The sequence below is a fragment of the Gopherus flavomarginatus genome, chromosome 6 (assembly GCF_025201925.1).
Source record: "Gopherus flavomarginatus isolate rGopFla2 chromosome 6, rGopFla2.mat.asm, whole genome shotgun sequence".
NCBI lineage: Eukaryota > Metazoa > Chordata > Testudines > Testudinidae > Gopherus > Gopherus flavomarginatus.
The window spans coordinates 69,133,102-69,160,511 of record NC_066622.1 but is presented as its reverse complement, the minus strand read 5'-3'; the positions used below and the strand labels follow the sequence as shown (position 1 = coordinate 69,160,511).

At 46.2% G+C, this 27,410-nt stretch overlaps 2 protein-coding genes across 2 annotated transcripts in view; one reads left to right on the top strand and one right to left on the bottom strand.

Moving 5' to 3' along the window:
• The window catches only part of LOC127053883 (uncharacterized), a 412,316-nt gene that overhangs the window by 198,754 nt on the left and 186,152 nt on the right, over window positions 1-27,410 (top strand). The window lies entirely within an intron of this gene.
• LOC127054194 (cytochrome P450 2H2-like) lies at window positions 1,122-27,178 on the bottom strand. The gene is made up of 9 exons (XM_050960205.1): window positions 26,999-27,178; window positions 25,238-25,400; window positions 13,905-14,054; window positions 7,926-8,086; window positions 6,853-7,029; window positions 6,339-6,480; window positions 4,111-4,298; window positions 1,979-2,120; window positions 1,122-1,355 (listed from the first exon to the last, which is right to left on the bottom strand). The coding sequence occupies exons 1-9, from the start codon at window positions 27,176-27,178 to the stop codon at window positions 1,177-1,179; spliced, it is 1,482 nt and encodes a 493-aa protein (XP_050816162.1). The 3' UTR covers window positions 1,122-1,176.

Below are 27,410 nucleotides of genomic sequence, written 5' to 3'. Positions count from 1 at the left end.
GAGAACTTAAAAACTGCACTGTATCAGGCTGCACATCCAATCGATGACTGAAAGTAGAGATACTCTAATCATCAAGAACTCTCAGCCATGCTTGTAGCTGTTTCCTTCACTTCACACTGACTCTACAGACATTCTGGGCTTGAATGTGATGTTTGCGGTTATTGTGTATGCTGGTTGTGTTGCTGTGTTGATTTGTGTGTGGTGGTGTTGTGTTGGGAGAGCTGTGTGGATTTGCACAGGGGGCATCTGGACCTTCGGGTGTGGCAGCTGGTCCAAGTAATCCACCCTCTATGCAATCTTCCTCATACAACCAATGAATTTGTTGCATGCAAGTTAGTTGTAGAAAAAAGGTGGCGACTGGTTGAGTTTCCCGGGATATTACAATGGTCTAGGATTCTAGGCAGGGCCTAAATACATGCCTTACTGTACCTGTGGGAGTAATTCATCAATTCAAAATGGCTGAGAACTTAAAAACTGGATGGTAACAAACCACAAAACCTAATGATTATTCCACCGGGTGATATTTTGAACAAAAGGAGCTCAACCATGCTTGTTGTCACTTCCCTCCCTTCCCACTGAGTGACACACAGACGGACATTCCTGGAATCTTATTTTATAGATTTAAGATGCCAGAGATAAGTTACAAACATTATAGAAAGAATCTGTATGAAGAGTAAAAGATTAATCCTACTGAATTTATCTGAACCTGCTTGGATAAAGTGGGGAGTGGGAATTCCAGTTCAGTCCCCCTACCACAGAAACTCTCCTCATCGAAGCAGAACGTCATTGTCATAATTCACTATCATTGGCTGAACAGACCTAAAATGCTGGACGTTGTTACTAGCTCCTTGTGAACAGAGCAGCCTTTACAGCTGTCAAAGAAGCTTTCACGTTTGTCAACTACACCACAAATGAACTGAAAACATACCCAGCATATGTTGAGAATAAATTCACACCTGAGCCCATTTGAGAACACTGCAGGATTATTGTACCTGCCATATAGTTATTTTATGGTATAACACTTAATTTTGTTAAATCCTATTTACTTAAAAAGTTGACTAATTTGTCTGTGCATTTCACGGCAATTAGTTAATTTCTGTCACTGTATTAAGGAGTTCAAGATTACAGACCATCAAATTAATCACCTCAGGAAATGGAGGTGACTTTTCAAGGTATTTACCGAGGAATAACAATGAGCTGGTAGGACACTGGGATATTTGAGGTGAAACTCATTGGAGTTATATCAATATCTTTGGGGTCAATGGGAGATTTCAAGGTAAAGTTCTGCAAAATCGTTGTCAGTAGCAAAAATAGCTCCATCCGAGCCAGAGCCTCTCCCAAGCAACTCCGTTTCCCTGCAATGAAAAAGGAATATTGAAGAGATATTGGAGATCTTTCTTTGCTGCACTTTACATGCTGTTTCTATGGATGGAGGATAATGGAAATCACTCCGAGTTCAGGATGGTAGGAAAGCATTTTGAGCTTAAGAAGCCATTCAAAGATTGTTTTAAGGTTTGAGTTCCATATATAAAGCAGTCTTTTTAAATCCAGTTTGGGGAGAGGGTTGGGAAGATGTGGGATTTGAGGAATAGCTTATGCGCTTCCCAAGTTAGCTAATAAGTGTTAAAGGGAGAGTAATGTGGTGGTTATTGGGTAACAAGTAAGGAGGTGCAGGCAGGATCATGAATAGGTGGATGAAGGAATAATTGATCATGGATTCATTTACACCAGACAGACACCAGAAAAGCATGAAGTTGCCAAGAAGAGCAAAGAGAGGAGTATGTCGAGTGCATCCGAAAAGTCACTTCAGACAACTGGTGGGAAGTAACACAATTTAAAGACTGATCGATGTTTTACTAGCGTGAGAGACTCTGCTTCATGGACCACCTGAAAACCCTCTGCAGACAGTGTGAGCCAGAAGAATCATTGAGGCAAAGCTAGAAGATCTGAGATCTGAAATAAACATGGATAACTTTACCTATAGAAAACGGCATGAAGAAGTCACTCTTCTTGAAGGCACCATTTTCATCCAAGAAATGCCCTGGGTTAAATTGCTCTGGGTTTGGAAATTCCTTGCTGTCATATAGGACTGACTGCAGCACAGGGAATATAGTGGTGCCCTAAATTAGTAAACATATAAACAGAGTTAAAGTGGATACTACCCAAAGCAGAGAAACCTTCAAAATTCAGAGCTGGACAGTGGGTCCCATCTTGATTTTTCTTCATTCCCTTGCAGTTCCTGAACTTCATGTTTTCAGCCAGAAGCAGCAATATTAAAATTCCATGAGAAGAGCTAATCCCACTGAAATCCCATCCACAGGGAAATCCTCTTCAGAGAGGTTGTTCCTATCTGATCATTATCCTGAATTCAACATAGTTTGGGGAGAGTTTGGCTAAGATCCAGAAGTTTCACTTGCACCTCTGAGCTGATGCTCCGAAGCAGCTGAGGTTTCCTGGTCAAGATACTGTATTCATCACACCAACAGTTTCCCTATAATTCATAATTAAACTAAGAGCCCCATGCAATTTTACAGTCCAACTCACAGTCAGCAACCCCGTCCCTGAGTGTGGTGAGTTCTGGTGCATTTTAACAGCTCAACAGGTTCAGAGTTTGGTGGAGATTAAAACTGGGTAAATTTTATCAGACAAATACAGTTTATCCAGCAGAAATGCAGTTTCAGCTGATCCGAAACTATCTGCAAATTTGACCCAATCAGTTTTGTCTGGGAAAAAGTGCAGAAAACACATCGGAGGAGGGGTGTGTGTCTTCCTATAACTTTTAGGCCAGAGGCTAAGGTACCTGGGATGTGAGAGATGCAAGTTTGAATCCCCAATTTGGAGCAACAATTTGAACTCAGATCTTCCCCCCATCCAAAATGAGGATTCTAACCTCCAAGCTCTCAGATATTCCAGGATAGGCTCCTTTCAATCTGTCCTTATGAAGCTGTTCCACTTTTTATTAATATTTAAATATCCACTGAGCCAGCGAGAATGAGAAAGGCACTCACCTGGGAGGCAGGAGATGTGGATTCAAATCCCTCCTCTGAATCAAGCAGAGGGAAGAATTTAATCCACATTTCTTAAATCCCAGATTTTTGGCCTAATGAAAATACAAAGTGGAACAGCTTGACCAGGAGGACTTGAGAACAGAATAACCTAAATGCTGGTGATTAGGGCACTCAGCTGGGAGGGGAAGAACTGCGCTTGAGTCCCTGCTTCACTGAATATTTAAGTATTGATACGAAACAGAATAGCTTCTGCAAGAGAGATTGAGGACTCACCCCAGCATAGTCTATAGCCTGGTCCTTAGGCTACTCACTGGAGAAATCTGAGTTCAAGTCCTGGCTCCAGAGTGGAGGTACAAATCTAGGTCTGCCACATCCCAGGAAAGTGCCCTGTCCACTGGACTAAAGCATTAAAGAAGGGGGATAAAACCCACACCAAGACTTCTGAAGTAGACCAGATTTTTCCAACTTGCTGAAAAATTGCAAATATTTTCAGAAGCTAAACGAATATTTTTTTCTGATTTTTTTTGGCTTACTGGCTGAACTGAGCTCAGTAACTGGCATCATCCGACTAACAGTAAGAACCCGACTCAATTTTACAGAAACCTCAGCCTTGAAACATGGTTTGTTTTGTGGTGTGTATTTATCTGTACTGATTTGCATTCAATTCCAGAAATGGGCAAATGTGCGGGGAGCTCTGATCCTTTTAAAACCTATTCATTCATTACTCATTTTCATGCATGATTTTCTTTTGATTTGACCGAACAGTATCAAGAAGTTTCCCCAGAAACACTCCCCTCTGGCCCCCAAAAAGAGGGAAATGCTTGCACGCATTGATGTGATACCAAAATCTTAGCTGCACATCACTGCTGAAGTTATTCGCTATTCCATATCTTACTGCTACGCAACTAGGCTCTCAAACCTTCTTTTGGATGGAAACCCTAACCTGCAGACTATGAAAGTCTGTTCAACTGCAAACAGAGGCTTAGAAAGTTTCAATATAATTGGTACATTCCTGGCAATTATTTAAAATTCCCACCACATAAAAACTGGCCAAACTATTTCTATCGCGAACGCAGAACTGGCTCTTTCACCGAGAACTGACCTTGGGGATAATGTATTGTCTGAAACGAGTGTCTTTAGTCACAGCACGTGGGACACCAAGAGGGGCAAGAGAGATGAATCTCTGGATCTCATGTACAACGGCATCTGTGTAGGGCATCTGGCTTCGATATGCCATGCAGGGGCTTCGGCTTCGGCCGATCACACGGTCAATCTCTACATGAACCTTCTCTGTCATCAAATTAATGAGATTTAACACCAAGACTAAAGAACAGGATTCCCATGGATTTGCCCAACAGTCTGTTGCTCTGCCCTCAAAACACAAGTCTCAGCAGATGGACATTGGGAATATAACAAAACAGGTAAAATTTTCTGTTACAGAAACTACTGTACTAGGTATCTATGACAAAGGGCCAAGAATGTAATTACAGGGCAGTGATATTGTTTATACCTGGTTCTGTTACTAACTAGAGCACAATGTAAAATTATCACCAGTGCATCTAAATATCTACTAAGCAAGAGAGTCCCAAAGCATCTCCCCCAGCAAGGCCATTTGCTAATGTGCAGGGCTGTCCTTAACCATACACAAATTATGGCGGTGTGTAGGGCACCAGAAAATTTGGGGCACCAAATTTCCTGGTGCCCTGCACAGCTGCGTGCTGCTCCATCCCCTGCTCTGGCTCTTCTCCAGGGCCCCTGCCTCTGCTCCGCCCCACCTCTTCCTGCCCCAGCCCCGTCCGCACTCCCCGAGGACTCCAAAAATGGTTGGGGCCTGCACTCACCGGTGAGTGGAGTGACCTGGCCCCAACCTGCTCTGCTCCTCTGGCTCCCAGCTGTGCCACCGGCGAGTTCTGAGGGGCAGTTCCCCCACATCCAAGCCTGGGAACCAGGGGAGCAGAGCAGGCTGGGATCAGGTCACTCTACTTCCTGCAGGAAGTGGCCAGCCCCCCTCTCTCCCGTCCCCCATGGAGGCCTGGGGCCAACCCACTCCCTCCCGCAGAGGCCTGTGGCAGGGCCCCACACAGCTCCCCACTCCCCCCGAGGGGCTGCATAGGGCACCAAAATAGCTAGGGACAGCCCTGTTAATATGAAGTTGGAATTAGCACTGGATACAGAATTTTTTTAGCACTAACAGAGCTTTGATTTAATCCCTTACATGATCCTGTCCTCTACAAGCCCATTAAATCCAAAGGCAAAACAACTTTGCCTTCATTCAGGGGGAAGGGGCCCGTTTGACAGCCCTGCAATGTGAAAGTATCTGTTACCCACAGAACAGACACACCCTGGTCAGTGGCAGGGCCAGGAGCTGGGCCAGGGTGTTTGGCGCCCTAGGTGGGGGTCCTGCGCTCCCGGTCGTTGGTGGCAATTCTGCGGTGGGGGGGTCCTTCCGTTCTCCCAGTCTATGGGGCACTTTGGTGGTGGGTCCTGGAGCAAGTGAAGGACCCGCCGCAAAATTGCCACCGAAGACCTGGAGAACGGAAGGACCCCCCTCTGCCGAATTGCCGCCAAGGGCAGCAAAATGCCGCCCCCCCAAATCCTGGTGCCCTAGGCGACAGCCTAGGTCGCCTAAATGGAAGCACCAGCCCTGGGCAGGGCAGGCTTCTCTTTTACAAACACTGCAATTAAACACCCACGGCTGGCCATGTCAGCTGACTCAGGCTCGCAGGACTCAGGCTACAGGGCTGTTTAGAGGTTAGGGCTCAGGCTGGAGCCAAGGCTCAGGGACCCCAGGAAGAGGGAGAGTCCCAGAACCTGGGCTCCAGCCCAAGCCAAAACATCTGCACAGCAGTTAAACAGTCCTGTAGCCCAAGTTCTGTGAGCCAGACCCAGTTGACCCGGGCCAGCCATGGATGTTTAATTGTAGTGTAGACATACACATGTACTTCCCTTATCAGAGAACCTGAACACTGATCTGGGTTTGGGAGAGGAATTCAATCACAACAGCCCCATTCAGCCTTTGGATCCTCTCCTCAGATGGCCAATATGGGGACAAGTAATGCCCACTATACTGGTGCTTTTTGGATGAGAATTTCTGCCTGCAGGGAACTGGAGTAAGAAAGTCCCCCAACAATCTTCAACTCACTTCACATGAACCAAAGAACATCCACCGCATGGCAGTCATGCAGATCATGCAGGTCACTGCCAACCCAGGCCAGATGTGATCTGATGGTTTAACAAAGGAGGCTCTGCCTACATTTACTGATCTATAGAGCCAGGCTCTCCTCACATCTCCCAAAGACTTAACATTTTGTGTGTGTGTGTCACTGTTACCTTCGATTTCTGGGTATTTCATAAGAAGCTTGAGTCCATGTTTCAGGGTGACACTGGTTGTCCCTGTTCCAGCAAAGAATAAGCCTAATGTTCTGTTTAACAAGCTCTCAGTGGTAAATTCCGACTGGCTGTTATGTTGCTCCTGTAAAAAGGTTTGGTACAGATGGTTGATAATTGATTGTAAAAGCCTTCGATCTATTATCACAAGCCAAAAAAGTCTCATTTTCTACCCAAAATGTGTCCCACCTGGTATCGTTATACAAATCCTACAGAAATGGGCCATAGTATTGTAGATTACAGCAGTATTATTGCAGTGCTTTGGGACATTTCTGTTCACTAATGTGCTTTTACATGAGTGAGGTGAATAGGGCTTCCCCCTTTACATTACAATTTCCTTGTCTCCCTTTAGGGGCTTCTGAAAAGCCACGTACTCTCTTGTTCCTTGACAAATAAATAGCACTAATATGTATAACCCACTCCCCAGTAAAGGGGAAGGGCTGCGGCTAGCACCTACTTGTTTTACTTTGATGAGGAAAGCATCGGTGAAGTCTCGAGGGCAGCTGGGCTCCAGGGACTCTCTGTGCATCTCCACTCTCTCCAGAACAAACTTTCTCAAATCCTCAAAATATTTAAAGATTCTCTGGTGAGGCCCAGGGATATAATGCATGAGAGTCGGGAAAAAATTGTACAGCTGTAAAGATTAAAAGAAAAACACATCTTGGTTTTCCTGGGCAGAAAAGCTTCCTTCATAGTATTTACTCAAATGACTAAACTACTGCAGCACAGACTCTTCTGTGACATCTTATTTTCTAAATGGATTCTGAAGAACTTTGAAAACTTTACCAACTCCCAATCCCCAATGCATATATATATCCCACACAAATACTTAAGGGACATTCAGTTACATTAGCTAAAAGGCTCTCCATTATTTTCAAAATAAAACCATCTTCAATAGATACATCATGTTTTTGAAAAATCACTCTCTGAACACAGATTTTCTTAGCAAGTGGCAGCACATTATAGATTTTCAAAGGGAAATTTACTTTAGTCGTGCTGAGGTTGAATTTAAAAGACTCTCATTTTTTGCCAATGTAACTCCACTGATTTCGAATAAGTTATGCCAGCAGACAGTTTGGCCCTTCATTTGGTACATTTAGTGAGGTTTTCAGGAAGGGAGCATGGAGGTAAGTGGCTGTGAGCTGGATTGAAAAAGAGTTTATTTTGGAGCTGAGAAATGTGATAACATTCACCGTCATGTTGCTTATGTGATAAGGCATGTGACATGTGATTGGTGTGGACATTAACATTTTAACTGGCAACTTCCTTGATTTTTACCAATAATGTTGATAGTGAATATCTTTAAGCAAATTTAATTCTAAGCTAATGACGTGTTTTGTGTGGGAATTTAAACAATACTTAGAAACAAGTTTGAGGCTGGGTTTGGTAGCAGCTGCAGCCTAGCCAGAAGGAGACCATTATGGGAATCTGAAATAACACTTGTTTATGGAAAATTAATAGTTAAAGAAAGAAATTTCTGTTCCCTCCCCCAATAGAAAGGAGAAAAATAGAATTAACCCCTGAACATACCGCTGTCCAAGGAGAGCGCTGGAGCTTGTTAATTTCATCTATGAGATTTATTAAAGTCACAAACTTCTCATCTTCATAGTCAAACCGGTCCCCAAAGACAATCGAGCAGATGACATTGGAGGTGGCATGGTTGAGGAAGAGGGTGGGGTCAAAGGGCCGCCCTGGAGCAAAACAAAACTAAAGAGTCAGTTTTAATTTAGTGTCTTCACCCTCCGCATCAGAGTCACTGGCAGCATGGAGATGTTGTGGACCTCCAACCACAGGGAAAGACTCAAGGTAGGGCCGTCAGCAATATTCTCTGAGGAGGGTGGGTTAGGGCTGCCTCAATCCCTCCCTCTTAGCTCTCACATGCTAAATTAAACACTTGCCACTTTTTTTTCTTGGCAATCAGTTTAACTCTGTCTGCTCTGCTGCTCTCTGCCTGGCACACTCTGGTCTGACCAAGGGCCATCAGTGCCTCTTTGACTGACACCCGCCTGTCTGACTTGGATCCCATTTCACAGAAAAGATCCCAACCCTTTCACAACAGGATCCTGCTCAGAGGGCTCTGCCTGAGCCACTGCTTGTGTTGTTGTAGCATCATCACTAAATCCTAGAGCACAGCAATCTCCCCTTGGCACTGCCAGCCTGGGCCACACAGTGTAAATACACAGTTGTTGTGCTAGGGAAGGAATAAAGGCTCCCAGCACAACAGCAGGGGGGATAGGTCTGCTTTCCACCTTCAGAGTGCGCTAAGCAGGTCCCACAGCTCAGCTAACGCAGCTGGAGAGGCTGAATTTCCCACTGGTTCACCAGTGACATCTTAGCTTCCATTTCAGGTTCTCCCTTCCCCATAAGCACAAGGAACACATGGGGCTGGTGACTGAGAGCTAACCTGGGGCTGCAGCGTCAGAGGGAGCAGCACAACATTCCTGGGAATTATTGGCAAGAGTTCACCCCTCTGATCTGAGAGCACAGTGCTCATGGGAACATCCAGAAGCAGCATTTTCGTCATGCACCAGACCCCTGCTCGTGTCCCTCACCCATCGATTCTCTTTGACTCATTCCAAACAGCAATAGCTGCCCCTTGGCTCAGGGTGCACAAGCAGCAGCAGCAGCAGCAGCAGCACTAATGTAGTAACAATGGTGGGGAAGGGTCTCAGTGCATTGTCCTCTTCCACTTACAATTCACCAGATGGGAAGAGCCAACTTCAGTTTAGCCCTTATTGTTGCATTAAATATTGCAAGAGGCAGGATGGTTTGAGGCTAAGGCCTGGGTCTCAGGAAATCTGGGAACAATTCCCAGCTCCGCTGCAGACGTCCCAGATGTGACCTCAAGCAAGTCACTTCATCTCTGTGTCTCAGCTTTCTATTTCTTAAATAGGGGAAACAATCCTGTAATTATTTGGGCTCCTTGGAGCTGGAGTACACCAAAGCCCCAAGGTACTAATAGTGCCCCAGGCATACTATGGTTCGGAGGCAAGCACTTTAAGTCTTGTAGGCGCTAGCTCTAGTGGGGCTCAATAGCCACTCAGACACACGGCTCAGGGAAAGGGAATTGGATCAGGGCTGGCAGCAAAGGGTTCAGATACACTAGATTCACAGAGGCTTAAACTGTTACAAATCCCAGTGAGGCCTAGTGCTTGCTGTTTGGCCCTGGGGCAGTACAGGCGAGAGTCAGAGTCCTTCAGGGCTCATGCCTGGTGCACCCTCTCTAGCGCAGTCTCTGTGCAAGCAAATAGGAGCTTTCAGATTTCCAGGCTAGGCTCCGTTAGTGTCTCTCCTTGGGCCCCTCTGCACTGGTTCCCTGCCAAACTGCTGCTGTTCTCTCATTGACTAGGGTAGCCAACTTGCTAATCATACAGAAAAATGAACACCCCTGCCCCGAGGCCCCACCCCTGCTGGCTCCACTCCCCCACACACCCCCGTCGCTCACTCTTCCCCACTCTTACTCATTTTCACTGGGTTGGGGCAGGGGGTTGGGGTGTGGGAGGGGCATGAGGGCTCTGGTTGGGGGTGCGGGCTCTGGGGTGGGGCTACGGATGAGAAGTTCGAGCTGCAGGATGGGGATCAGGGCTGGGGCAGGAATGTGGGAGGGGGTTCGGGATGCGGGGTCCCGGTAGCACTTACTGTGGCTCCCAGGAAGAGGCCACCAGGTCCTTGTGGCCCCTAGGTGCATGGGTGGCTTGGGAGGCTCTGTGCACTGCCCTCGCCCCTAGTGCCATCTCCTACTTTTAATGGCCCAGTCAGCACCAGCTGCCAGGGTCCCTTTTCCACTGGGAATTCCGGTTGAAAACTGGACGCCTGGCAATCCTACCAGTGACCTGCCCCCAGCTGTAATGTCTGGCAGCTTGTTCCGTATGGAATTCTGTCCATAGTTGCTGGGGGTTCCTCTCTGCATACAACCTCTCCACAGCTCCTTTCTTGCCATGTGGCTGCTGCTTTCCAACATAGCCTGGCCACATCCTGGTTCAGGATCTTTCCCCCTACCTGACCAGGGGAAAGGGAAGTGTCAAGTGCAGTTGGGAGGTGGTCAATGGGATTTGTAGTTCCCTGCTTAGCAGACCCATCTCTAAGAAGGATGCATCCTCACACATAGTGCTAGTCCATGTGGTAGTCTTGGTGCCAGCAGAGGGCTCTGTGCTCTTCCTGTGGCCTCAGGTCCTCCTATATCACTGGGTCATTTGTGTTTTGCTCACTCATTGGCTCGCCTCAGCCCAGACTACAGAATTCCTTCCCCGGTACTGGTTCTACCATCTCTGTTATAGGTTCACCTCCCACTGTTGGTGGTTCTTTTTGTCATTCATTTCGGTTCCTTCTGATAAGACCACACCTGGCTATGCCATATGATGGTTTGCCACTACTCAATGAGACACAGGCTAATGTTCACCCTGGTCTGGTCCTCTCCACTGCTCTGGGAGTCAACCTCTTAGCTGCCTGTGGCTCTCAATTATTATATTGGCCCTGCTGTGGGAAGTTGATCATACCTTCAGCTGGGTAAGGACCCAAGTAGGTTTTAGCCTGTTGTAATGGAGGACAAAATTGTTTCCATTGAGGACAGTGGATTGTGCACAAAACACCTCTGACGCCTGGCTGACCACCCTGTATGAACACCTGTACTTTTGCTGCAACTTAGCACTCAAACTCCTTTCCCTTCTGTGAACCCAAACCAGTTCACCTTCCTGGTATATCTGGGCACTCCCCCTTAAATCTCAGGACTCCTTCTGTCTCTAGGTGGCCCTGGTGAGGCTTTACTGCTTGGGCAGCAGTGCTGAGGATGCCTATCAAGTGCTAGGTACTCTGTAGGACTAGTATACTCATCTGTCCTGGTTACCCCATCCAGCAATTCTGCTAGAGGGTGGTCACATGCCCAAACATCACATTATATGATGTGTACCCCAGGGACGACTGCACATTAGTCCTGTAGGCCATCATGACCTAGGGAAGAAAACTTTCCCACTTCTATTGATTGGCATCTACAACATAACTGCAAATGTACAGTTCAGACGCTCCACCTGGCAGAAATCTGGGTGTGGCTGGTCATGCCTACTGCTCAGAGCAGGAGTTGGTAGCCAGGATTAGGAGAGTAGGAGACCAGGGTCAGACCCAGAGGCCAGGTGCCGAGCCAAAGTCAAAAGTCAAGAATTGGAGCCAAAGGTCAGAACCAGGTTACTTGGAATGAGGCAAGGCAGGAGCAGGAGCTATCACAACCATGGGCAAATGCTTTGAGCAGCCGCCAAACTGTTGCTGCAGCTGGGCTTAAGAGCTGGTCTGCTGTCTCTTCCCACCAGGCAGGTGGTGTAGCTAATCAGGCAGCCTATCACAGGCCAGCTGCCCTTGTTAGGTTTCCCAGAGACCGACTCTGCTGCAGCCCCTGATTCCTGACACCAACAGCCTGTCTGACCATGGGTAGTAAGGTGTTGTACAGGTCTTATTTATCTCAAGGAGGTCACATACCCCTTAGAATAAGCATGATTCAAAATTTTCACCATTGGTTGGTATGCAAGGAGTGAGGTTAGCAACCATTTGTGCTTCTCGATCAGGCAGTTGATGAGCCTCTACCTACTCAGAGAAGTAGCCTGCTCTCACAAGGGTGTACTGACTGACTCTCCCAGAATAACCATAGCTACCATTTGCAGAGGGTGGCTTGTCTGAGTGGTAACCAGGGAGACTCTAGGTGTAGGATGATCTGTCTTATGTCCCCATAGTTATAAGAAGACGTCCATGGTCCCTAAGTGACCTGCACCATCCAGGCCAGTAGCATCAACTTCAAACCCTTTGGCTAAGCTTCTCCATCCCCAAATGTCCCTATAATGGGGTCAGCACCTGCCTCTCACGAGTGCCCCATTTTCTCTGGCCAATATGCCTGTGATCACAATCTTTTTTCGGAGCAGCACCCTCCTCTTGCAGGCGGCCCCCTTTGGTTGGTTGGTTGGTTGGTTTGTTGGGTGTGAGCCTGCTTTTAGCTTTTGTTCTTATCTCAGGGTGGCACCCGCCTCTCAACTGCCCTCCAGGCTCAGTCTCCTGGACAGAGCATCAGCATCCATGTACTGTTACCCTGGACGGTGTCTTGTCTGGTACTGGAACTGAGCCAACTGTCTCAAACACCAGCACAATTGTCCTTGGGCATCATGGAAATTATGAAGCCCCCTGAGGGAACCATGATCTGTTCTTCACAGGAATCCTTTCCACAGCAGGAAGTGGCAAACATTTTGTGAAGGTCACCACTGCCAGCAACTCTGCATTAGCCACGGAATAGGTCTGCTCTGCTTTGTTCAGCATCCTGCTGACATATGCAACTACTCTTTCCTTGTCTCCATATGGCTGAGTCAAAACAGCACCAATACCAGCTTCACTGGCATCTGTATCTAGAATGGATGGTAGCTGGGGATCTCAGTAGGCCTGTATTGTTACAGACATGAGCCTCCACTTTAGTTCCAGAAAGGCTTCTTGGCAGGGCTAATCCACTCAAACATCCACCTCATCTCTGCCAGCTTGAATAGTGGCTGTGCAGTTGTGGCAAAACAAATAATGACTCTCCAGTAGTATGAAATCAGACCTATGAAACGCTGCTCCTTAGTGACAGGACTCGGCACTGATGAGGATTGGACAGCTTCACCATCAACATCCCTTGAGATAATATGCCCCAGGTAATTTACTTTGTCACACACAAAAATTGCATTTTGCTGAATTCACCTTTAAGTTGGCTTGGAGTAGCCTCTCCAGCGCAGCTCCCAAGTTCTGCTGATGCTTCTCAAATGACCTCCCAGTGATGATGCCATCAAAATACACCAGGCAAGATGTTTCCTGCATGTCTGCCAGAATGGCATCCGTATAGTCCCCTGCTTAGCAGATCCATCACACTTCCTTCCTCCACTTTTTATTTTTCATGTCTATTTCAGATGTATGCTGCTTGCAGCACAGAACAGTCCTTCCTATCTGTTACTATAGCACACACACAATAAAGCTCCAATCTTGGGATCTGTACTCACTACTGCAATATAAATAATAATAATTAGTGGGTCACTTATAAAGCATTGTCCATTTACACGGTGGTTTCCAATCATTCCTGTGGGAGCCCATCATTATGGAATGTAGGTGCCAAATTTGTACCAGATGTGTAGCAGAGATGAAAATGAGAATAAGCAACTCTAAGCTTGAGTGTCTCATTAATGCAGCAGACTGAAGATAAATGGATCCACTCTTACCTGGTTCACTGTCTTAGCTTCTGCCAACTCTAGACAAACCTTTTCCATTTGCTCACTGGCCATATATCAGTGGGTAGGGAACAACAGCCAGAAAAGGTCATTTTTAGACCTTTGCCCACCTACTTTTATATTACATTAACACAGTTAATTTTATGTGCAGCTAAAAGCTTTAGTTAGAAGATGTTTGAACCAATATGAGTGTCTGAGCCACTGCTCAATATTCAATAGCATGAAAAACAGAAAGACTTTGACTCTTCAGTTCTAATTTCCAACAGACAAAGTTGATCCTCACCGTGAGTGTTTTTGAGCCTTTCCACCAGGAAATGGGCTTCCTCCAGGATTCGCTCTTCAGTGCTCTTCTTCCCCATCCCAAAATCCCTCAAGGTGGTGAGGGTAAATCGGCGTAGCTGCTTCCAAGGCTCCCCACTGCCCATAGCAGTACCTGAAAAAGGGAAGAGAATGGGAACGAAAGGAGGGAGGGGCCAGACTTTCAAACCCACCCACATGTTGTTTATTCAAAGTTTCATAGGAACATAAGATTGGGAGGGACTGAGTCCAGTCCCCTGCTATAGCAGTCAACCCTGTCGTATAATCCTGTTCTCAAATTTTATTTATATCTGTGTTCTGCTTGGGAGACTGTTACACGGTCATCACTCTGTACTTAATCTGTTTGATATGTTTATTTACCACAATATCCTACACATTAAACTCATCGCAGTTTCAGAGCAATTATGAGGAAGAAAAATAATTCATTACTGTAATGAGGTGCAGCTGGGCCCCTCTAGCTTCTGCTCCTGCTGTGCCCACAAACCAGCCAGAGACCTCTGCATTGGTGTAATCACGGGTGCTCTTTATTTACAGTTTACTTTCCCACCACCTTGTAGCTACAAACAGCTTCAGTCTTGCAGCCAGCAGCGATGAGTTCTCCCTCTCTCTATTCTCTGGCTCCTACCCTTTCCTTCTCCCTTTGGCTTCCTTCCTGCCAGCCTTTATGTAGCCCTTAGCTAATGAGGCCAGCCAGGCCTGGGCTTACTGAGCCCGTTCCAATTCCCCTTTCTTGATTAGAGTGGATGTGACAGAGGCCTGGCTCAGAGTTTCTTAACCAGCACCCTGCCACAATTAACATGTCCAATACCTGTAGTTTGTTCTCCAACAGAGCTTGGCCCATCACAGCAATGAGAATTCTTCCAGTCACAGTAACTAGCGCAAAGTATATGTACTGGCACAAACTACAGATTAGAAGTAAACTGAGAAACACATTAGTTTGCCAAATTGTAACCATTTGGGCTAAAAAATTTCTATCTTTGTACCTCAAGCTGAAAGTTTTTTGAATATTTCAGCCAAAGTGTTCAGCCATTTCCACAAACAAGGTGAGGGAAAAATATGTTTTCTGCCCATGATAAAAAATGCTGGGAACTTTTCTTTGAGAAACTCTAGCACTCCCATTTGTCAGAGCTGGGATTTGAAATTTGGCTAGGGGCTGGCCCGTGTGTCAATGTGTGACTTTGCTATTCCCATGAAAATCTACCCAAATGTCACTAAGCTATAAGCCCTTGAAAAATCACATTTCACACATTGTCAGTGGAGACTTAGAATTTAGTGGCTAAAGTCTCCAAAGATACTGTCATCACTGCACATACACCAGCACCACTCAGCTCCTAGTGCTGGGCCGCATATAAATATGACAATCTACTGCTGTTATCAGTTACTCCATTAACTCAAGTGGCAGAGGTCTTTGCAGTGGATCTAAAGGTTCCAGCCCTGCTGGTGACTCATGCAGGTGTCAATATGATGCCATATGAAGGAAATTCTGGTTTTTCAATTTGCTATTTTAAAAGCCGAGAGAATTGCACACCAAAAACCATGTTAAAAGAACATTAAGGTTTGGAAATACTCAGTAGAGACCTTAGAGTTTAGTGCAGGGGAGTTCAAATTAGGACCCGCAGGCCAGATCCGGCCTGTCAAGACTTTCAGTCTGGTTTAGTGGCTAAAATAACATAACATTTTGTCTTCTCAGCTCCTTGTGTTGACCATTCTATGCATGCGCCATGTTCACAAAGCAACTGAGCATGCTCTATTCCAGGACTAGAGGGGAAAGCCAGACTGTCCCTCTAATTGCAGCTCGGGGGGTGGAGTCAAGGAGACTGTAACTAAGAGCGAGCGAAGGGAGAGGAGCCTGGGTCTGATTGTGCCAGGAGACTGGGACAGAGAGCTGGGAGGAGTGACTGGGACTGGGAAATGGCTAGGGAAACAGGAGGGATTGGGACCCAGTTGGCAGGGATGGAAGGAGAACTCACTCAGATCAGATGAGGAACTGGGGGATGAGCAGGTGCTGTGCAAGGAGACTGGGACCATGAATCAGTGTGAGGGGGAAAAGGGGAGTTGGGCAACTTATCTGAGAAGGAGGCAGGGTGCAGGCGGAGAACTGGGACTGGCTTGGCAAAGAAACTGGGAAAAGAGTCAGCGAAGGGGGAGACTAGGAGAAGGAGCCTGGATGGATGGGAATGATGAGAAGCCAGAGGGGAACATTGGGACTGACTGGGCAAGGAGATGGGCTCTGGGGGTAGGGAGAAAGAGGCAGAGTTAGAATCAGGGCAGGGGGGAGACTGGGCCTTGGACAGGGAGCCCAGAGGGGAGAAATAGGATTATCTGGGCAAGGAGACTGGGGCTGGGCTGAGAAATCTGAGTAAGGAAGGCAAGGAGAACGGGACTGGGAAGAGGCGCCAGGGATGGGATGAGAAAGGACTGGGGACAGGGATATAGACTGGAAGGGACAGGGCAAAAGTGGTCAAGCTTGGGAAGAACAAGCAGAAGGGTCTGTAACTACTAGAGATCATGCCCCTTAGAGACTGGAACAGAACCTGACATTCCTGAGAATGCAAGTAATGCAAAAAACCTACAGGCCTATATCCTGTATGACATTAGCTTCAGCAAGTTAACATAAGGTTTGAGGCCTGTAAACTTTGCACAGATAAACGGCCCAACAGAAAACCCGAAGTATTTGGGGAGTTGAAAATAGAGTTTAAAGGGAAGTTCTGACCTCAGGTAAATAATTCAACCACAGAAGTGTCCTGGCAATTAACCTGCATACATAACAGATATATGAGATACATCTAAGGCCAGCCTGCTTGCTTGCCTATATATCTTTTCTTATACATTTCTCATTTTCTTATGGGTTTGATTATTTGTTTTATTATAATAGGTTTATATTAGCGTATATTTTGGCTGTACACAAGGGACCTGCAGGCCACATCCTGTATGTTGAGCTAAGGCAAAGTTATCATAAATATGTTTGGGATCTTTCACCTAGATAGATGGTGGTGAGCCAAAGCATAAGGTCCATGTATGGCTTTAACATAGAGAATGCATTAAAGCAGGTTGGCAAAGGGGCTTTCCTAAGCCCAGAGTCTTTTAAACTTAAGAGGTACACCACAACTTAGAACTTGGAAAGAACCAAAATAACCAGTTAGGACAAAAACAACAAATATGATACCTAACCACAAGAGGCCATGGTAATGAATGGACATATATGATAATAAGTTGAGATCATTGATGTACCAAGCTATACGAAAAAGTCACCCCAACATTAGTAAGATGAGGAAATACAAATAAGGAAAAGGGAAGAAATCCCCTAATGAAAATGCATCAAACATAGCGGCATCAGCGTAACATATTATAAAGGTGGCATCCCAGCCTAGGGGCAGTAGGAGAGAGAGTGAGATGTAGCCGTTGGGAGGTGCCAGAATGATGGTCACCGGTGATGATGAGGGAGGTGATGGTGAGGAGGAAGATGATAGCTAACATTTCAGGTTATTCTACAAGGGATGGTGTGAGTATATGGATGTGCAGATGTACATTCTGTAGTATCTATATCTACCTTACTGAGCTGGGGTGTTTGTGACAGGGCTAAATATATTAATAAACAATATTTGTAAATATAGAAGAGTTCCTATTGTGTGAGTGTTGCAACTGTGCACATCAGGGTTCCCAGCTGTATAATCTGGAGGATGGCACCCTCAGCAAGTTTGCAGATAACACTAAACTGGGAGGAGTGGTTGTCATAACCTTAGTCCCAGATTTGGACCTTAGCGTCCAAAATATGGGGGTTAGCATGAAAACCTCCAAGCTTAGTTACCAGCTTGGACCTGGTACCTGCTGCCACCACCCAAAAAATTAGAGTGATTTGGGGCACTCTGGTCCCCCTGAAAAACCTTCCCTGGGGACCCCAAGACCCAAATCCCTTGAGTCTCAAAACAGAGGGAAATAATCCTTTTTCCCTTCCCCCCTCCAGGTGCTCCTGGAGAGATACACAGACACAAGCCCTGTGAATTCAAACAGAGTGACTCCCCCTCTCTGTTCCCAATCCTGGAAACAAAAAGTACTTTCCTATTCCCCCAGAGGGAATGCAAAATCAGGCTAGCAAATCCAACACACAGATCTCCCCTGATTTCTTCCTCCCACCAATTCCCTGGTGAGTACAGACTCAATTTCCCTGAAGTAAAGAAAAACTCCAACAGGTCTAAAAAGAAAGCTTTATATAAAAAAAAGAAAGAAAAATACATACAAATGGTCTCTCTGTATTAAGATGATACAATACAGGGTCAATTGCTTAAAAGAATATTGAATAAACAGCCTTATTCAAAAAGAATACAAATCAAAGCACTTCAGCACTTATATTCATGCAAATACCAAAGAAAAGAAACCATATAACTTACTATCTGATCTCTTTGTCCTTACACTTAGAAACAGAAGACTAGAAAGTAGAAACTGCTTTTCCAAAGCTCAGAGAAAGCAGGCAGACAGACAAAAGACTCAGACACAAACTTCCCTCCACCCAAAGTTGAAAAAATCCGGTTTCCTGATTGGTCCTCTGGTCAGGTGCTTCAGGTGAAAGAGACATTAACCCTTAGCTATCTGTTTATGACACGCCCCCCAAATTGCAGACAGTGGGGAAGCTCACTGGCGGCGATTTCCTTCTAGAACTTGAAAATAAACAGATTAATACAACACATGCACCTTTACATATACCCCTAAGTATATAACTAACAGACTTCTACATTTTAAGAACACTTTTTAACTACTGAATTCCGGGAAACTCTCACGGGAGAGTGCATCAGCTACTTTGTTAGAAGCTCCTGTGATGTGCTGAATTTTAAAATCAAAATCTTGGAGAGCTAAACTCCAACGAAGAAGTTTCTTGTTGTTCCCCTTGGCAGTATGAAGCCACTTTAGTGCAGCATGGTCAGTTTGTAGTTGGAACCGCCGTCCCCAAACATATGGGCGTAGCTTTTCCAGGGCGTACACAATGGCATAGCATTCCTTTTTATTAACTGACCAGTGACTTTCCCTCTCAGACAGTTTCTTGCTGAGAAACACGACAGGATGGAAGTTGTGATCTGTTGCTTCCTGCATGAGCACTGCTCCTATACCACGCTCAGATGCATCCGTGGTTACTAGGAATGGCTTGTCAAAGTCCGGGGCCCTGAGTACAGGGTCAGACATGAGCGTTGCCTTAAGTTGGGTAAAGGCCTTTTGACACTCATCAGTCCACTTAACTGCATTTGGCTGGGTTTTTTTGGTCAGGTCGGTCAGTGGGGCAGCGATTTGGCTGTAGTGTGGTACAAATCGCCTGTAGTATCCGGCCAAGCCTAAGAAGGATTGGACCTGTTTCTTTGACCTTGGGACAGGCCACTTTTGGATAGCATCCACCTTGGCCTGTAGGGGGTTTATGGTTCCTCGACCCACCTGGTGCCCCAGGTAAGTCACTCTGTTTTGGCCTATTTGACACTTTTTGGCCTTAACAGTTAGTCCGGCCTACCTGATGCGCTCAAAGACCTTTTCCAGGTGTAGTAGGTGTTCGGGCCAGGAGTCTGAAAAAATGGCCACATCATCGAGGTAGGCAACTGCAAATTCTCCCAGTCCAGCTAGTAGACCATCTACCAGCCTCTGGAAGGTGGCGGGTGCATTTCGAAGGCCGAAAGGAAGGACATTGAATTCATACACCCCCGCATGGGTGACGAATGCTGACCTCTCCTTGGCAGGTTCATCTAGCGGTACTTGCCAGTACCCCTTGGTTAAGTCTATTGTAGAGATGAACTGGGCACGTCCCAACTTCTCCAATAGCTCATCGGTACGTGGCATTGGATAGTTGTCCGGACGAGTGACAGCATTTAGCTTACGGTAGTCCACGCAAAAGCGTATTTCCCCATCTGGTTTGGGTACCAGAACCACTGGAGATGCCCATGCACTGGTAGATGAGCGGATTATACCCTTCTGTAGCATGTTCTGGATCTCCCATTCTATAGCAGCTTGGGCATGAGGAGACACCCGGTAGGGTGGGGTTCTGATTGGGTGAGCATTACCTGTATCAATGGAGTGGTATGCCAGTTCAGTCCGTCCTGGGGTGGCTGAGAACAATGGGGCGAAGCTAGTGCAAAGCTCCTTGATTTGTTGCCGCTGCAGACGTTCCAGGGTGGTTGAGAGGTTCACCTCTTCCACGCCACCGTCTTTTTTCCCGTCGTAGTAGACACCGTCAGGCCACTCAGCATCCTCTCCCTGGACTGTAAACTGACAAACCTGTAAGTCTCTGGAATAGAAAGGCTTGAGAGAATTAACATGGTACACTTTAGGCTTTAGTGAGGAATTGGGAAATGCTATGAGGTAGTTTACAGCTCCCAGGCGCTCTTGGACCGTGAATGGCCCTTCCCATGATGCTTCCATCTTATGGGCCTGTTGCGCCTTTAAGACCATAACCTGGTCTCCTACCTTGAAGGAACGTTCTCTGGCATGTCTGTCATACCAGGCCTTTTGCTCTTTTTGAGCATCCCTTAGGTTCTCTCTAGCAAGGGCTAAAGAGTGTCGGAGGGTGCTTTGTAGGTTGCTTACAAAGTCCAGAATGTTAGTTCCTGGAGAAGGCGTAAACCCCTCCCATTGCTGCTTTACCAACTGTAATGGCCCCTTAACCTCGTGACCATACACAAGTTCAAATGGTGAAAATCCTAAACTGGGATGTGGTACAGCCCTGTAGGCAAACAGCAACTGCTGCAACACTAGGTCCCAATTATTGGAGAATTCGTTGATGAATTTTCGTATCATGGCCCCCAAAGTTTCATTGAACCTTTCCACCAGGCCATTGGTTTGATGGTGGTACGGGGTGGCAACCAAGTGATTCACCCCATGAGTTTCCCACAGTTTTTCCATGGTCCCTGCCAGGAAATTAGACCCTGAATCTGTAAGGATGTCGGAGGGCCAACCTACCCTGGCAAAGATGTCTGTTAAGGCCAGGCACACAGTGTTAGCCCTGGTGTTGCCTAGAGCTACTGCTTCCGGCCACCGGGTAGCAAAGTTCACTAAAGTCAGTACGTACTGCTTTCCTCTGGGTGTCTTTTTTGGGAAAGGACCCAGAATATCCACAGCTACTTGCTGAAATGGGACCTCAATTATGGGGAGTGGCTGGAGAGGGGCCTTGACCTGGTCTTGAGGCTTTCCCACTCTTTGGCATACCTCACAAGACCGGACATTCTTGGCAACGTCCTTGCCCATCCCCTCGCAGTGGAAGGACTTCCCCAACCGGTCTTTGGTTCTGTTTACCCCAGCATGGCCACTGGGATGATCATGGGCTAAGCTTAAGAGCTCCCCCCGGTACTTAGTTGGAACCACCAACTGTTTTTGCGGCTGCCATTTTTTCCGGTGTCCACCAGAAAGAATTTCCTTGTATAAAAGTCCTTTGTCTATAACAAACCGGGATCGATTAGAAGAGCTGAGAGGCGGTGGGGTGCTCCGTGCCGCCGCCCAAGCTTTCTGAAGGCTGTCATCCGCTTCCTGCTCAGTCTGGAACTGTTCCCTTGAGGCTGGGGTCGCCAGTTCTTCCTCAGACTGTGGACTTGGGCTTGGTCCCTCTGGAAGCAATGTAGGTGATGGGTTTGTTTCCGTTGCTGGTGAACCGCTCTCCGCTGGTGCACCTGTGGGTATTTCAGGCTCTGACTGAGCCTTTTGGGTATGGCTGTCTGTTGCTTCTGCCAGTTTTGGCTTGCTGGCGCCCTCTGGCGTTGAGTTTGAAGATGGGGTTGCACTTGCTGGTGCTGGTTGCTGTTCCAGTTCCGGGCCTGGGACTGGAGGTGCGGTGGCTGTTTCAGTGGTTGGCATGGAATCCGGGTCCACTACCTCTGTCTGGGTCTCTGGTAACACAGACGGGGCCTCTGTGGACGGCTCAGGAACAGGAATGGGTCTGGAAGCTTGCCTGGTTTGGCTACGTGTAACCATTCCCACTCTCTTGGCCCGCCTCACCTGGTTGGCCAAGTCTTCCCCCAGTAGCATGGGGATAGGATAATTGTCATAGACTGCAAAAGTCCACATTCCTGACCAGCCTTTGTACTGGACAGGCAGTTGAGCTGTAGGCAAGTCTACAGCTTGTGACATGAAGGGGTAAATTGTAACTTTGGCCTTTGGGTTGATGAATTTGGGGTCAACGAAGGATTGGTGGATAGCTGACACTTGTGCCCCCGTGTCTCTCCACGCAGTAACCTTCTTTCTGCCCACTCTCAAATTTTCCCTTCGCTCCAAGGGTATTTGAGAGGCATCCGGGCCTGGGGATCTTTGGTGTGATGGTGGTGTAATGAATTGCACTCGCATGGTGTTCTTGGGACAGTTGGCCTTGATATGTCCCAGTTCATTACACTTAAAGCATCTTCCATCTGATGGGTCACTGGGCCGAGGTGAGTTACTGGAGACTGGTGAGGTGGAAGGGTAGGGTGTCTGTGGCTTTACTTGGGTGGTATGTGGGGTCTTTGGCTGTCCTCGGTTGTAGGGTTTATGGTCTGTGTGCCCCCTGGAGTAATCGTTCCCCTTGACAGTAGCTTTCTTGCTTTCTGCCAGTTCCATCCATTTGGCTCCAATCTCCCCCGCCTCAGCGATATCTTTGGGATTTCCATCTTGTATGTACCGTGTGATGTCTTCAGGAACACCATCCAAGAACTGCTCCATTTGTATGAGGAGGTTCAATTCTTCCAAGGTTTGAACGTTGTTTCCTGTTATCCAGGCCTCATAGTTTTTTGCAATGTAGTAGGCGTGTTTGGGAAATGACACCTCTGGTTTCCACTTTTGGGTTCTGAAGCGCCGACGGGCATGATCTGGGGTTATCCCCATTCTGTATCTGGCCTTGGTCTGAAAAAGTTTATAGTCATTCATTTGCTGCTTAGGCATTTCAGCTGCCACCTCTGCTAAAGGTCCACTGAGCTGTGACCTCAATTCTACCATGTACTGGTCTTCGGGGATGTTGTACCCAAGACAGGCTCTTTCAAAATTTTCCAAGAAGGCCTCGGTGTCATCACCTGCCTTGTAGGTGGGAAATTTCCTGTGCTGTGGAGCAATAATTGGCGCCGGGTTGTTAGGGTTGGCTGGCACATGCAGCCCAGCTTTTGCCAAGTCCAGTTCATGTTTTCTCTGTTTTTCCTTCTCTTCATTCTCTTTTTGTTGTTTTTCCATTTCTTTTTGGTGTTTTTCCATTTCTTTTTGGTGTTTTTCCATGTCTCGGCGGTGGGCCGCCTCTTCTTCTGCTTGTTTCCTTTGGTAGGCCACCTCTTCTTCTTCTAGTTTTCTTTTGTGTGCTGCCTCTCTTTCTCTCTCTCTTATTTCCATCTCTGTTTGTTTTATTTCCAGTTGTCGCCTGTGTTCAGCTTCTTTGAATTGCTCTTCGGCCTCAATTTTTGCCTTAGAAGTCATGATTCCTGTTTTCTTGTGTTGGGTTGCCCTCCGGTGTTTATCTTCTGAACTGCAGGTTCTCTGTTGCCTCCTGAAGTCTGCCTAGCAACAGTGCCTTTAGCTAATTTTCAATGTTAAGTAAACCTGAAAAACCACTTTATTTGCATTTATATAGTGCTGGTAATGACTCTCAATGGGAGTGCTATTGTGTGACAAAAGACCCTTAACAGTCTCTTAATGGCTTCTCGCTTAACATGCAAGCCACAAACTGCCAGAGAGAGCAGAAAAAAAAATTCTCTCTGGTTCCCTTTTAAAACCAACTGTTTCTCTCTGCTAAAAAGCCCTTAGCAGAGAAAAGAAAAATATAATATTCTTACTGGCTTCTGGATTCTGTCTATATCCCACCACTGCTACACCATGTCATAACCTTAGTCCCAGATTTAGACCTTAGCATCCAAAATATGGGGGTTAGCATGAAAACCTCCAAGCTTAGTTACCAGCTTGGACCTGGTACCTGCTGCCACCACCCAAAAAATTAGAGTGTTTTGGGGCATTCTGGTCCCCCTGAAAAACCTTCCCTGGGGACCCCAAGACCCAAATCCCTTGAGTCTCAAAACAGAGGGAAATAATCCTTTTTCCCTTCCCCCCTCCAGGTGCTCCTGGAGAGATACACAGACACAAGCCCTGTGAATTCAAACAGAGTGACTCCCCCTCTCTGTTCCCAATCCTGGAAACAAAAAGTACTTTCCTATTCCCCCAGAGGGAATGCAAAATCAGGCTAGCAAATCCAACACACAGATCTCCCCTGATTTCTTCCTCCCACCAATTCCCTGGTGAGTACAGACTCAATTTCCCTGAAGTAAAGAAAAACTCCAACAGGTCTAAAAAGAAAGCTTTATATAAAAAAAAGAAAGAAAAATACATACAAATGGTCTCTCTGTATTAAGATGATACAATACAGGGTCAATTGCTTAAAAGAATATTGAATAAACAGCCTTATTCAAAAAGAATACAAATCAAAGCACTTCAGCACTTATATTCATGCAAATACCAAAGAAAAGAAACCATATAACTTACTATCTGATCTCTTTGTCCTTACACTTAGAAACAGAAGACTAGAAAGTAGAAACTGCTTTTCCAAAGCTCAGAGAAAGCAGGCAGACAGACAAAAGACTCAGACACAAACTTCCCTCCACCCAAAGTTGAAAAAATCCGGTTTCCTGATTGGTCCTCTGGTCAGGTGCTTCAGGTGAAAGAGACATTAACCCTTAGCTATCTGTTTATGACAGTGGTAGATACACTGGAGGGTAGGGATAAGATGCAGAGGAACCTAGACAAATTAGAGGATTGGATCAAAAGAAATCTGATGAGGTGAAGGTGAAGTAGGTGAAAGGCTGGAGGGCCAGTTGTTGAGGTGTTATAGGGTGAGTGGGGAGCAACAGTGAGCTTCAGGGTGAGGGATTGAGGGCAAGTGGAGTGAGTTGTGAGAGGTGTGGGTGGAAATAGGGGATTTGGGGGGTGATGAGGTGAGTTGTAGGCTGGGATGTTGCCGGAGAGGGAGGAAAGTTGTGGGCTATGGCCTGTGATTGGAAAAAGGGGCCTCCTAATCTATTCTTGGACCAGGGCCCTCTGGGGCCTTGTTACACCACTGAGCAGGGGAAGAAGGGGATTGGCCTCTCCAGCTCTGGTCTCCTGGCTGTATTCTTGCCCTTCTACTGTGCAATGGCCTAGTCACTGCCTCTCACTCACCTGTAGTGAGATGTTACGACCATTCATGTCAGGGAGCTAGTGGAGTAACAGGGAATGGAACCAATCTTTGCTACTCTTCTAAATGAAACTCCAGCTACTTCCCCTTTTGTTATCTCAGTTGTGTTCCCCACATACAGAAAATATCAGCTCTATATGCTGATGTTACTGGAAATTTACCTTTTTTGTTGGGCAACCTTTCAAATACTGGCATATGTCCTCTGTCACTGAACTCGTCCCCTTGATCAATCAGTGCTTCCTTCACAGCCTCCTGTCCATACAGCACCACAACTCGCTCTGAGCCCAAATATATTGTGAAAATCGGGCCGTACTTTTCCCTGAGCTGTCAAAGTTAACACACAAAACCAGCACGTTTTAAAATAAATCCACTTAATTAAGAATAAGAATGTGGGCAGATCAAATTACAAATTAATGAAAGAGCTCATAGGTTGCTAAGATAATACTAGTCAGACTTGGGAACTGCCTGAATTATGCTTCACTTTCTAATCTTGATGTTCTGTTAATGCTGTGTTTTTCCTAGCGGGAAAGAGTGAGCGTGAAAGAAGGATCATTCTATCTGTGTTATTTAATTTTCTCATCCTGCTAGCAGTTGGAATTAATGCAGGTCCTTTCATTTGTGAGCTCTAGCAGTTTGCACTATTTAACTAATGACGATTCAGTTCTATTCCGAAAAATGACTGTGTACAAATGATACTTCTAACACCACAGAACTCCTGCCTCCATTTATTCATAGTAACATCTGCTGACTTTATAATGACAAGACAGTTTTTCCTTATTCCTGTCAGCCCTGCAGAGCCAGAGAGAGAGTGGAGTGAGAGTCTGTTTCCCCTTTTACATTACCAATAGACTAACTGCCTAATTTCCAATCCATTACATCTGTGCAAATCAACCACAATGGGGTTACATATCTGTAACTCTTTATGGTAGAATTTGATAAGAATGAGGGTGAACAGATGGAACTGGGGGCAGAGTTTCTCCTGTTTAACTGTTATTATTTGCGATGGTGAGCCAGAAGGAAAGAAACCAACTTGGCTGTCAGATCCCAGGCTGTGGATTGCCATTTGCATGTGAGATGATGGTATTTGAGATGATAATTATAGTGAAACAATAGCATGGAGCAGAACAAAGCCATTTTTTCAAAGCTGACCTACAGCTGACACCTTACCATCCGCTTGAGAAACAGGCAAATATCATTACAGCAATTTTACAAAGGGGGAAATTGAGGCAGAGAGCGCTTAGGTGACTTACTTGGATGCACCCATGGGCTACATCTGCACTTGGGGCTACGGGTTTGATTCCCAACTTGAGCAGACCTACTCATGCCAGCTCTCATTGAGCTAGCCCACTAAGAACCGTAGCGTAGCCCCGGTAGCACAGAGAGTGGCATGGCTAGCTGCCCCAAATACATACCCAAGGGGTACAAGTACGTTTATGCTTAGGGTGGTTAGGCCGTGCTTCCGCAGCTATTACTATTTTTAGCACACTAGCTTGATGGCATAAGTCTGTCCATGTGAGCTGGGAATCAGATCACAAGCTCCAAATGTAGACGGAACCAGAGTCTGTTGCAGAGGTAGGAATAAAAACCAGATCTGACTGCCCTTTCTCGACAGAGCCCACTAGACCACTCCTCCACAATGTGATTGTCTGTACATCTTGCCATGAAGCTGGGCAGGTATATTCTGGATTACCTGTGACTTAGACACCTATATTAAAAGGTATAGGTTAACATGAACAGTTTATTTCAAGCATTCAAGACTGATTATTTTTGTGGGGGAAAAATTAAGATTGAAATATGAAGAGTTGAGTGACATGGGATTGGCACTGTGTAAACGCCAGACATTTCACAGAGTTCTGCTTGAGCTAGGCTCCGCTTAACCTCCACCTACAACCGAACAATAGATGAGAAACAAATATTTTTACCTCACACATTGATTGGAACAAGTTCTTCATATTCAGCTGCAGTGCATTTCCGATGATGGGAAAAGCAACAGGGCCAGGTGGCAGCTTCCCACTTTCAGACATCTTTTTCCATGCTGAAAGGAAAAGAAGGCAAGAGATGCACACTGCCAGGAAAATAGTTGTTGCTCCCAGAGGCTCCATTACAGAGTGTAGCAATTATTCTGGGTTTTAGCAGGGAGTTCACTAGTATTTCAGATTCCACACTTTATATATTGTGTGGTGCAATAGACCATGCAAGCCAACAGCCTCACAGTTCTGATTGGTAAACTAGGTTAGGCATTGTCCAGCAAAAGAGACCTAATATCAAACTAGGAATGATCTCCCTTGAACCTTTATTTGTATATCATGTGTGTTTGCCCCTCCAGCCTTTGTT